The sequence below is a fragment of the Gymnoscopelus microlampas genome, assembly GCF_963454915.1.
Source record: "Gymnoscopelus microlampas genome assembly, chromosome: 17".
NCBI lineage: Eukaryota > Metazoa > Chordata > Actinopteri > Myctophiformes > Myctophidae > Gymnoscopelus > Gymnoscopelus microlampas.
Genome location: NC_139954.1, coordinates 50017156 through 50029910, shown reverse-complemented (window position 1 = coordinate 50029910; position 12755 = coordinate 50017156). Strand labels below are relative to the sequence as shown.

Genomic DNA, 12755 nt, shown 5'->3' with positions numbered 1-12755 from the left:
ACTAAAGAAGCTTGTTTCAACCCGTCACTTAAAGTTTATTGACCACTAGAATGTCAAACATCTGAGCACAGGGAGGACTAGCGTTACTTTATGGATACTATTAAAGGAGCTCCTGTCTCATACAGAGCTACTGAGGAGATGAACCTGTGGTTGGACCTGGCTGACGCGCCGACACTATGTTTGATCTGATACCAAACCGCTCGCTGTGACTCAGTGTTCTAATGATACCATGCAGGCATTTCTTCATGCAAAAAACTATGTATTTACTTCACCGTGCAAACAGCATCTTTTGGGGTTCCATACACTGATCAGATAAATTAATTTGTGCCACAGGCTGTTTGAATAGCGGTAACCTGCAGTAACCTAAGGTCAAAAACCTTTGCCCTTCCGGGTCAAACCTCTTGGGAAAATACCAGGAACAAAACAACAAATACAATGTAATCAACTAAAAGCAAGAGTAAAAAAGTGGGTCTTGAACTTGTTTTAAAGCTATCTGTGGTCGTTGTCTGTCTTATATGTAATAGACGCCTTAACAGACAACGTCACACTGATATGAAACAGTATATGCTCGCACAGGTCAGCAGCAAAATAACTCCACCGCTCATAAGATGTAATGTAAAAGTGGTCACAGCCTCACATGTTAAAATGCTTCCCATCAAACTTTCAGATGATGTTTTTCTCCCAGTGTGGAGGAAGAATGCTTAGGATGTTTACTGTGATCTCTCCCTCTTGACATATATAATCCTTGGTTTCTGTTGTGTGTAAATAATGATAACAACTCAAAGCAGTTGTCCTCCAAACCCCTCCTCCAGTGTCTGTCATAAGAACGGAGGGAGTGCTCTGTGATCATGGCACCAGATCAGAAGGTCTCCCACGCAGAGAACGGCCGAGAATAGCAGATCTCCAAGCTCACAGCGGTCGCATCCGTGACGCGGTTGTGAGCTTGTATGTCAGCTGTTCTCGGTGCGCAATACCGTTGCGCGATGATGTACATATGTCTCGCTAGGGCGCACCTCACTAGCCTACACACAGAGGAGGCTGAATTAACTGAAACCAGCAGAACCACAAAACAGCAGGTTTGGGGATCTGTTGGGAATTCATTACATGTGCGTCCAGTCTCAATGTTTGTAAACAAATAATTGGTCTATGGGAGCTTGTTCCAGGCCGTTGGCCCATAACAGCAGAAAGCTGCTTCAACATATTTTTTATATTTCATTTTTGACACCTTGAGGAGGTCAGCACTAGATGACCTGAGGAGACGGTTTGGAACATATTTGAATGAGAATTGAATAAGTGTGGAAAAACTCATTGGTTTACGATTGGAGTCATTGGACTAACAGCTATTTCACAAAACTTGAAGAACAAGGCACTGGATTAATAAAGCTTGGCTGTTAGCCTGGTCCGGACCAGGCTAACTTCACAGCTAAATTGCCATAGTAACTAAGGCAGGATTGCATCAATTTTCTTTCGTGAAACCGGATCATGGATAAACATATCCAGGTTTACTGGCTAAATTAATCTGCCGAGCTAACTCAGCTTTCATTTAAGCCAGGATAGCCGAGTAAACCCGGTTTAAACCCGGTTTATGCCTAATCCAGGTTTCGTGAAATAGACCCCTGGTTCTACCAGATCCAGGCTAAGCCGGACTTCACATCAAATCAAATCAAACTTTATTTATAAAGCACATTTAAAACAACGGAAGCTGACCAAAGTGCTGTACAGGGTTGAGACAAACAAAGCATCAACATAATTCAATAAGCGCACGTAGGCGCACAGACAAAAACAATACATTGTTAAGACACAGTAGTGGATCAAGGGCAATTAAAAGCCAGAGAGAAAAGGTGGGTTTTAAGGAGGGATCTGAAAACCCTATGGACTGGGCGGATCGGATGGGGAGAGGGAGGCCGTTCCAAAGTGCGGGGGCGGCAGCAGCAAAAGCGCGGCCACCCCTGGTCCTTTTATTGGTTCGAGGGACGATCAGTAATGACTGATCAGCAGACCTTAGGACCCTGGCTGGAGTATGTGGTTCTATAAGCTCAGCGAGGTATGGTGGAGCTAGCCCATGTTGAGATTTAAAAGCAAATAAAAGGACCTTAAAATTAATTCTAAAATTGACCGGGAGCCAGTGAAGTGAGGCTAGGACTGGACTGATATGCTCACGTCTTTTTGTGCCAGTAAGAAGGCGGGCCGCAGCATTTTGGACCAGCTGTAGGCGCCTGATAGATGACTGTTCTAGACCGGTGTAGAGGGAATTGCAGTAATCGAGTCGTGAGGAAATGAAGGCATGGATAGCTATTTCTAGTTGTGGTCGGGGGAGATAGGCCTTGACCTTAGCGAGAAGTCTGAGTTGAAAGAAACTAGCTTTAACAACGGAACTGATGTGTTTGTCGAACTTAAAGGCGCTATCCAGAATTACATGACGTGTCAGCTTGTGTCTAGGCCTAACCCTTTGTGTCTTACAGTATATATACCATCTGTATTTGTACTTGTGACATAATAGTGATGTCCATACATGGTATGTCCGTTTGTCCTTAGGTTTGGCTGGGACCCGTCCGTTTGTCCTTAGGTCCCAGCCAAACGGACAATACCATGCAGGTTCTAAATGGGACCTTACACTCAAAGAGTTATGGTGGTCCTTGAAATTAAAAGTTTGAGAACCACTAGTGTTGTAATTGTATAGCAGACATGAAGTCCAGATACCAGCATCTGACAGAGTGACAAATCGGTTCCAAATGTGATGGAACAGATTCCGGTTGCTCAATGTTGGATCCGGTCCATCCGGTTCTGGACCCCAACTCTAGTCATCATCATCTATGGGTTGACTATAATCCCTCCTCAGCTTGAGAGAGACACATTTGACACGGCAGTAAGCATCAGAGATCTGCCCCACAGTTTCCCACGTGTCCTTCTCTTCACAGTAGCACTCGATGTTACGGAGAGAACTACATGAAGAGACACAAACAAACAACCGTGAGAGACATGTCTGGTGTGGACCAAACGACACCTTTTCTCAGACATTCATGTCGGTATTTACCGGCCATTGACCGGTAAAATGTTTAATTGGCCGGTAAATATAAACACCACCGGCCACCGTGGCCGGTTGGGAAAATGAGGCTATTTTATCATTTAAGCCTATTATTAATATTATTATTTGCATTAAAGTAGTTGGCTACAACCGTTACAATCATAATCATTTAAAGTTTATATCATGATCTGACTGTGGTTTAATTCCGATAGCCTGCTCGGTTGCTGCTGTGCGCTGCAGTTATAGAATAGCCTATTTGTTGTACGATGGTGTCGCGCGTTGAAAATATCAGAGCTACAAGCTCACAGCACGTCGCAACGCGTCGCATTGTGAGCTTGTATGTCTGCTATTTTTGAGCACAGCTGAGAGACACAGCTGTGTCTCCTCCTGATCAGCGCTGAGTAGGGTTGCTCTGGCTCGCTCGGGTGTTGATAAACAGAACCGGGATTTTCCGAGGTGATAGAACCTGTACCAAGCCGGACCCAATTGTCGATAAAGGGACCCGTTCCGAACACGTGTGGGTCGTGGATATTATGCAATCACAGTGACTGTCTGTCTGCAATGGATAAAGTGGTGAAAGTTGGTGAAAGCAACTATAGAGGCAAGTAATCAACCTCGCGCAAGGCCACATCATGACATATATAATTAACGTTAACAAAACAAAACAAAACCTACTTTTGCATATCAAGGTTGAATGAGAATCGATGTAAAGCCCAAAATATATATTCATTTGTTTATACTGTGCGACGGTGTTGCGCAGGGAAACCACAGCCCGAAGGGTAATTAGGACTCGCCCCAAAACACCCTCGCCCCCATTTTTCAGTCGGACCAGCGGTTCTTGTATTCTTGTATTTGTTTTAGCCTACTGAGGATAAGGGTAGATATAGGTTTAGGATTAGGTATAGTTTTACTGAGGTTAAGATTAGGAATAAGGTTAGGGTTAGGCATAGTTTACTGATATGTTTAGGAACACCAGGCGAATACCGCCGGATTTTCCCCGGGGCGACTTTGTTTGGGGACGAGCCGCGAGCGGGAGTTTTGGTATTCGACTCGCAGCAGTTCACTCATGCCCACTTTATTCATTTCATTTTTGGCAAGCAACATCTCTGCATGATATAGACTATAGTAGATCATATAATTTAGTTATCTATAAAAACAGGAACAGATTGCATCTGTGATAAAGTGGAAAGAAGCGCAGCTCTAACGTAACAAGGTGTAATGATCAGTTGGGTGCATGTATACAGTGCAAATACGCATGTGACGTTAATTATAATATATGGCCGGTAAATGTATTCTTTGGTCGGTAAAATATAATCCTGCCAGCCATGGTGGCCGGCCCAAAAAATGCCTAGCGGAAACCCTGATTCATGTAGCAGCAGTGTCATACCTATCATAATCGTCGACAGCGAAGTCCTTCCCTCCTAGTACGTAGATCAATCCATCCACCACAGCCATGCTAGGCGAGAAGCGTTTCACTTGCATGGGGGCACACATGGTCCACTGGTTGGCCTTAGGCTTGTAGCACTCCATCCTATTTTCCATTGTCCTTTCATCATCATACAGACCACCTATAGACGAACACAAATTAACAGGATAGTAACTGTTAGTGTGTTTTATTAGGTGAGTCTACTATGGAACTAAGATCAGTGGTGGAAAGTAACTTAATACATTTACTCAAGCACTGTACTTTTACACCACTACAAGTCAGAGGCAAATACTTTATTTTATTTATTTTTGCAATTAAACAGTTTACTACTTACTTATTAATGTTGCTCATTTTGATTATTTATACTAAACAAACATTAACTGATAAATGATGATTATTATTATAGGTTGAGCTACACAGCTACTCCACCTGTACCAGATCTAACATTACAGTGATGAATACATTAATGCATTACTTATTACAATTCAATATACAACTGTGAAACTGTGAAAGGGGCCATTCTGCATATTGAGTATTTTTATGTTTAGTATTGCAAGTACATATGAATTTTATGCCTATATTTTTGTACTTTCTCTTGAGTAAAAAAATATTTCTATATTCTGGTATTGTTATTCTTACTCAAGTAAAAAAGAAAACAGAGTACTTCTTCCACCACTGACTAAATAGAAGTAAGATACCTGTAACATAGATCTTTCCATTCAGAACACAAGCAGCTGATTTATTACGTGGAATCTGCATAGGAGCGACTTCTGTCCACACTGATGTTTTAGGGTTGTACTTGGCCACCTCAAAGAGCATTGATGCACCACCTAGAGTCCAGGAGGACACACACGTCAAAACATTGATCACCGTCAACAGGAGAAGCATGAATACATAATAATACCAAAGGATTTGTACATTTTCAGTGAACCATTATGCTTGACATACACTAACACTACATGAAAAACACAACTTCATGAAACCCAGCAGGCTGAACCAGAAGATAAATAAATCTGTTCCATACCAATAAAATAGAGCTGTCCAACTAGTGCGACCACATCACAGCTGAGAGAATCGTAATGCGCTGCCACACCGACAGAGTGCATGATCTGCCAGGTGTTTGTGTTGGGGTCGTAGCGTTCCATCGAGTTGGCAACCCCCCAGCCCCCCACTGCAAACACATATCCATCCAGCATCACCAGACCTATGTAACATGTGGAGTTGAGCAGAGAAAAAATAAAAGTAAAAATGATTAAGTGATTACCTTGGCCATAGGCGCCGATCCTGTGGGTGCTCAGGAGATCGAGCACCCCACGGGAGACAGCGAGCACCCACTGGGAATGCGCCGGTCGGACGGTTAAAATGCTTTGTAACATGCACACTGCGCAGGATGCATGACGGCCGGTCTGGGCCGGTCTTACGGGTCTTATGGGCCGGTCTTATACCACACGTAATGCTGAAGAGATGTCTGTCATTAATACTCTCTCTGTACTCTTTAAAGTCTGATTATTAATTCCTTGTTCCAAAAGTTATCATCCGCCAATAATCAAATTGCACAACTTCGACTCCCATTGGCTAAATCATAAATCAGCGCCCCTGACCTTGGCCATATGCACTATGCTGCATCTCATTGGGTAACCAAGGCAAAAACACTTTGCGGTTATTCCAAAACAAAGACAGGGCAACAGCTCATTTTAAATGCTGGAAATGTGAATAATGTGAAAAAACTATCTATGATCTATGTTATAATTTGGCATTCTCATAAATAGGCATGCAACAGTATACCGTATTACCGCGGTATGAACAGCCACGGTATTGATACTGTGAGATTTCCGAGCTCACAGTATTTATTTATGTATTATTGCATGTGCATATGCACAGCTCCACTCACACAAGCCGCAAGAGACTTGTGATATAATAAACCATTTCACTTCATAAGCGGTCAGTCACATAATACAATTTCACAGTCAGTAAAAGCCCTGCTTGGTTTTGATTTAAACATCAGCTGCAGTACATTGAATGGGAGTTTCCTACCTGAAAAAAAAACCCAGATCATATTGTATTCCATTGGCTGCCTCTTGATTTAGTCCAAGCAGCTAAAATAGGTTTTTTGTTTTTTTTTTTACAGAAAAAATGCTATAATGCTCAAATGCTCTCAGGCAGGATGCCATCTGTGCCATCACTAGTTGTTGATGTGTGACTGACTGATTATTACTGTGCACATGTACTAAATAAGACTTTGTGTTTGAGCATAAATATGCATTTTGAGAACACAATGTTTTTTCCCGCGCGGCGCATTCCTCCCCCACACCTTCAGCTGCTGGCTAGAGGAAACACTGAGACGCCTTTTAAAGGGATAGTTCAGATTTTTTGAGTATTTTCTGTAGGAAATACTTACCATTAATGTAGTGGTTGCAAAGGTATTAATTGATTGCCCGAGTCCCGTGGTCAGAGTTATGGTCCGTTTCCGATAAATATGAATGTAGTCGTCATTTGTATTGTTGACCTATTTCTACCATATAGAGCAGGTTTCGTTCAATTTCGACCCCTCTGTCACATGGTACTATTTTTTGTGTCATATATTTTGTGAGTGAGTAGGCTGCCGCGGCGCAGTGATTCTGGACACAAACATTAGTACCATGTGACAGAGGGGTCGAAATTGAACGAAACCTGCTCTATATGGTAGAAATAGGTCAACAATACAAATGACGTTAGTTTTTTAAATTTATTTATTTTTAATGAGCGGCCCCCACAAAATCTACTAATCTACCGAAACTACTTCATATTTATCAGAAACGGACCATAACTCTGACCACGGGACTCAGGCAATCAATTAATACCTTTGCAACCACTACATTAATGGTAAGTATTTCCTACAGAAAGTACTCAAAAAATCTGAACTAACCCTTTAAGAACCTGCTCATTTTAATACATTTCCATATAATTAGATATTAAATATAAAAGCAACTGATATTGTCTGGAATTATAATCTGAAATGTGTAAATTTGGTTACAGATTACAGATCCTAAATTGATTGACTCTGATGGTAATCCTCACCTGATGTAACCACAGCATATCCGTTTACATCCACGGGCAGTCGTCCAAGAGCCTTCCACTGATTGGTCAGGGGATCAAAGCTGAAAACTTTATCAAAGCCCTCTAAAGTTTTAGTCTCTCCCAACGTCACGATCACTTCAACAAACAGAGGAGAAGGAGCAGGTGAGACAGAGTAGATTTAAGAGTTGAAGGAGGAACCAAATGTATTTCGTTGAACTATCAGTGTTGTAGCCCCAACCCTCTGGAACCCTCTCCCCATGGAGATTAGAACCTTCTGGGATAGAGCTTTCAGTGTTGTAGCCCCAACCCTCTGGAACTCTGTCCCCAGAGAGGCAGCACCAAATTAGCAGTCATTGAATGAATCTCATGGAGAAAATTGGTATGCATTTTGACATGTATAAAAGCGCAAAAAAACTAAATGAAAGCTTGAATTGTAAACTTAAAATAATGAAATCATGATGCAACTAGAAGGTCTTCACCAGATCAGGTAGGTTATTGGGGCCTCGTGGTGGCGCTATAATAGGCCAATGTGAAAAGGGTGGCATTTCTTCCTCGGCATAGTGGGAATGTGCGTGCAAAATTTCACGGAAGTTCATGATTTGAGGCATTTTGTTCAAAACCAATCCTGCAAACTTTGGAAGCCAATCAGGAAGGAATAATGAAGAATTGAACGGATCCGTCTTGATCACATGACCAACATTTCACGGCAATTGCACACTGTGTTCATGATTTGAGGCATTTTGTTCAAAACTGACCACTCCTGCAAAATTTGGAAGCCAATCTTAGCCAATCAGGATGGAATATGAAAAATCCGAAAGACCCGTTTGATTTAATGACTATAGAGATACTGTGCATTGATTTGTGTGATGTTTGGACAAAATCTGTATGAATAATAGAAAATAAAAAAAAGGTTTTGCAGAGATCGGCCTCCAGGTGGCGCTATAACAGGCCGATCTGAAAAATTCGGGGGCAGAGATTCTCTTCTGACATCCAGGGAGTGTGCGTGCACAGTTTCGCTGCAATCAGACCAACGGTGTCGGAAATTAGCTGTTCAAAAAGAGCTAACGGACAGACACACGGACAGGGTGCAAAACATTAGCCTCGAGTGGCCAGACAATATCACTGGCGAGGGCTTTTCTTTTTTTCTAATGGCAGATACATCTGGAACCAAGCTGGCAAAACATAGTCTTGGCCATGCCTTCGGCCTGGCGGAGACAATAACCATTATAAAGCCTGAATAACAAACCTATTTTTTATTGGCAGATAAGCTTTTTCCAGCATCATCAGGGCCAACATGCATGCATGTGTTCAGCAGGGTACCTGTGGTCCTGCGTGGGCGTGATGTGTTACAGTAGGGACGCTCCTTGGCTTCAGAGATGAACCTCTGGCTCTGAGGCTCAACCACAGTGAGGAGGTAGGAGGGACTGACGAGAGGCAGACGGATGTGCTGTAGCACCTAAAAGAATGCATAGAACACCAAGTATTTACTAATCCAACTGGAACAACGTTATATAATAACTATGCATATTACCAGCCAGTAGCACACATACAGTAGATGCCAAATATGTATTGGAAAGTTACTCTAGAAACTAACATGCATTTAGAAGACCCCTGACACATTGATAGGCAGAGACCTCTGATCGTCTGGTAAGGTGAGAATAAGAAATGACTGACCTTTTCAAAGCTCTGCATGCGGGTAGGACACTTGTCTAGCCACAGCATGGCAGCCTCAAACACCATGTCCTCCTTGGGCACATTGAGATGGTCACTGGAGAGAACCTCTGTCAGTCTTTCTACAGAGAGAGACAGGAACTCTTCCTATTGGTAGAAAACAAAATACAGTAGATTAGAGACCACTGTGACTGGCACTGTGACTGATTGAATGTTTCTACCCAGGTCTGGGCCAGTTGTGGTGGTGGTAGGTTGAGTAATAATAAAAATAAATAATAATAAAAAAAAGTTTTAGCAGATAAAAAAAACCAACAACAGACAAAATCAACTCGGGAAATGTATGATTCCTCAATCACTGACCTGCTGGTAGATGACACTGAAGTGTTCCAGTATGTAATCCATGCTGTGTTTCACCAACATTTCACAGGAGTGGTCATCAGCAGAGCAGTAAGTCTCTACACAGTTATTTATGTCCAGGTGACACATCATGTATTTACAGCAGGCCTCGCGAACAGCAGTGACATCAAACAAGTCTGATGCTGCTAGCAGGGCCTAGAACAAATGAACACAATGTCTTTATTAAGCACTGACGTCATGTCGGACAAACATGGATGGACACAATGAATGAGGTTTATTATGATAATACATTACCTTCACATTATCAGTAGAGATGGAAACCTTAGAAGTGTAGGCATAGTTCACCAGCAAACCAATCATCTGAGGCTCCACTCCTCTGATGGTCACCCTTTCCTGTGTGGACTCCTTCATACCAGATGTAAACATGGCCTGTGCAGGTTGAAAAGCTGAATGGTTGGCTTGGGTGTGTTCATGGCTTAGGCCTTTCTTATTTACATTGTGTCAACGGTTAATTGAATTAATTGGATATAGCATGGAAATAGCATGATGATCGGTTCCCCTTAAGCAGAATTGAAATATATTTCCTTAACAGCAGGTCAATAAAAGTGTCAGTGTTTCCCCTATATGCATTTAACAGTGGCGGCACGCTATGCCTAGTTTTTGGTTGCCACAGCTTGATTTTTTAAGCGACGAGTTGTGAGCTTGTAGGTCTCCTGTGAAACGGTTCTCCCTAGGGTAACATCTTTCTATGGGTTACAAAGGTTTCAGTAACCCACTAGGCTCCAAATAACTTTTAGGCAATAGCTTGCCTGTAGATCATCGCAGCATATCAAATCAAGTTGCAACAGATGTATTTGTTTTGTCTAGAGTCGCGCTAAGTCCATGCTTTTCCAGTTTTGGTATTTACAGTACAAAAGCCCCCTCGCCCCCCACCCTCCTCACTTCACTATTTTCAACCCAAATTCTTGAGCTAGAGAAACAGGTAACAAAATTATGCATAGACATTTGTACTTCATTTGCACTACTTTTCTATGTGGTTAAATGTGCAGGTTTCTCAGCTGTTCAATAAGCCTCATTAATTAGCCCACTTGTCCCATCGAAGCAGCAGGCCTTTTCAATTAAAATATATCCACGCTGACGCTGGTTGTAGCTGCTATGGTAGAGCTTTCCAAACGCAGAGCTATGTGCGCAGTGGATAGCTGTACTATCTCTGCCCAAATCACCTGTTACAATGAGGAGCGATGATTTGGGAGTGGAAGGTAACTAACGCTAGTTGCAGAAAGACCCCCTTCATTTGGGAGAAAAAGAAAGCGGTCGTGGTATTGCGTCACTGAAATGATGACTGATAAACAGACATAAAGGACTTGAGCTGAGCTGCTGTTTTGGTTGTCAATAGCCAGAGTGAGACTGTCAATCTTAGACACACGACTTAATGTTTTGAGGAAAATAATTATAATATTTTGAGGAAAATAATTTAAATTAAAAAAACAACGTTATCCTAGGGGAAACACTGAGTGTATATTTACCTCAAAGTAAGGGCTGAAGGAGGCCAGTACATAACGATGGCAGGGGACCTCCTGTCCCTCACAGCACAGAACCACATCACACAAGGTTCTGTTGAGACGCAGCCTGTTGAGACCCTCTAGGACCTTGTTAGGATGGTTGGGGTCCACAAACATCTCAGCATCCAGGGAGGATAGAGGTACACTGGTGTCGTCCTCCTGAAGTGCAACGACAACAACATCCAGACAGAGGGACATTTATAAATCAGACAAATAAACTACTGTTCATCTGCGAGTAATGTTGCTGATCTAGTAATGATGCTTGAAGGCTGTCACTCACATGGTCAGTGTCCAGTCTCATCCTCTTGGCAGCCTGTGGTGATTCTCTCTGGAAGGCAGCATCCAGGATGTTGTCAGCCATGTCTAGAGGTGAGGTGAGGTGGAGTGGGTCTCGCCTGCAGAGAGAACACACAACATTACTGTTACATGTGGTTACACAGTGAAATCCTCAGTTCATTTAACTCTGAGAGGGTACAAATGGAACCTTGATGGAATGAACGTGATTCACCTGTCTCCGTATTTTAACTGCCTGTTTATCACAGTGATTTAATTCAACTCAGGCTGAGCATTAGTGAAATGAGGTTGTTATAATGTGGTAAGATGTGAACGAATGGAGTTTTGGAGTTACTCTCTCACCATGTTTAAAATGCAAAGAAACAGCCAATCTGAAAAATTCGGGGGCAGAGATTCTCTTCTGACATCCAGGGAGTGTGCGTGCACAGTTTCGCTGCAATCAGACCAACGGTGTCGGAAATTAGCTGTTCAAAAAGAGCTAACGGACAGACACACGGACAGGGTGCAAAACATTAGCCTCGAGTGGCCAGACAATATCACTGGCGAGGGCTTTTCTTTTTTTCTAATGGCAGATACATCTGGAACCAAGCTGGCAAAACATAGTCTTGGCCATGCCTTCGGCCTGGCGGAAACAATAACCATTATGAAGCCTGAATAACAAACCTATTTTTTATTGGCAGATAAGCTTTTTCCAGCATCATCAGGGCCAACATGCATGCATGTGTTCAGCAGGGTACCTGTGGTCCTGCGTGGGCGTGATGTGTTACAGTAGGGACGCTCCTTGGCTTCAGAGATGAACCTCTGGCTCTGAGGCTCAACCACAGTGAGGAGGTAGGAGGGACTGACGAGAGGCAGACGGATGTTCTGTAGCACCTAAAAGAATGCATAGAACACCAAGTATTTACTAATCCAACTGGAACAACGTTATATAATAACTATGCATATTACCAGCCAGTAGCACACATACAGTAGATGCCAAATATGTATTGGAAAGTTACTCTAGAAACTAACATGCATTTAGAAGACCCCTGACACATTGATAGGCAGAGACCTCTGATCGTCTGGTAAGGTGAGAATAAGAAATGACTGACCTTTTCAAAGCTCTGCATGCATGCATTAAGGAAGAGAGTGGGCACTAAGGAAGAGAGTGGGCCCTAAGGAAGAGAGTGGGCACTAAGGAAGAGAGTGGGCACTAAGGAAGAGAGTGGGCACTAAGGAAGAGAGTGGGCACTAAGGAGGAGAGTGGGCACTAAGGAGGAGAGTGGGCACTAAGGAAGAGTGGGCACTAAGGAAGAGAGTGGGCACTAAGGAAGACAGTGGGCACTAAGGAAGAGAGTGGGCACTAAGGAGGAGAGTGGGCACT

The 12755-nt window shown here is 42.8% G+C and overlaps 1 protein-coding gene across 1 annotated transcript; it reads right to left on the bottom strand.

Moving 5' to 3' along the window:
* Nucleotides 1-2797: 2797 nt before the first annotated feature.
* LOC311064479 (kelch-like protein 20) lies at nucleotides 2798-12145 on the bottom strand (the record flags this gene model as incomplete). The annotated part of the gene is made up of 12 exons (XM_084084307.1): nucleotides 12056-12145; nucleotides 11379-11493; nucleotides 11063-11257; nucleotides 9831-9965; nucleotides 9540-9731; nucleotides 9183-9326; nucleotides 8829-8964; nucleotides 7509-7643; nucleotides 5476-5655; nucleotides 5198-5281; nucleotides 4413-4593; nucleotides 2798-2942 (listed from the first exon to the last, which is right to left on the bottom strand). The coding sequence occupies exons 1-12, from the start codon at nucleotides 12103-12105 to the stop codon at nucleotides 2798-2800; spliced, it is 1692 nt and encodes a 563-aa protein (XP_083940433.1). The 5' UTR covers nucleotides 12106-12145.
* Nucleotides 12146-12755: the final 610 nt, after the last annotated feature.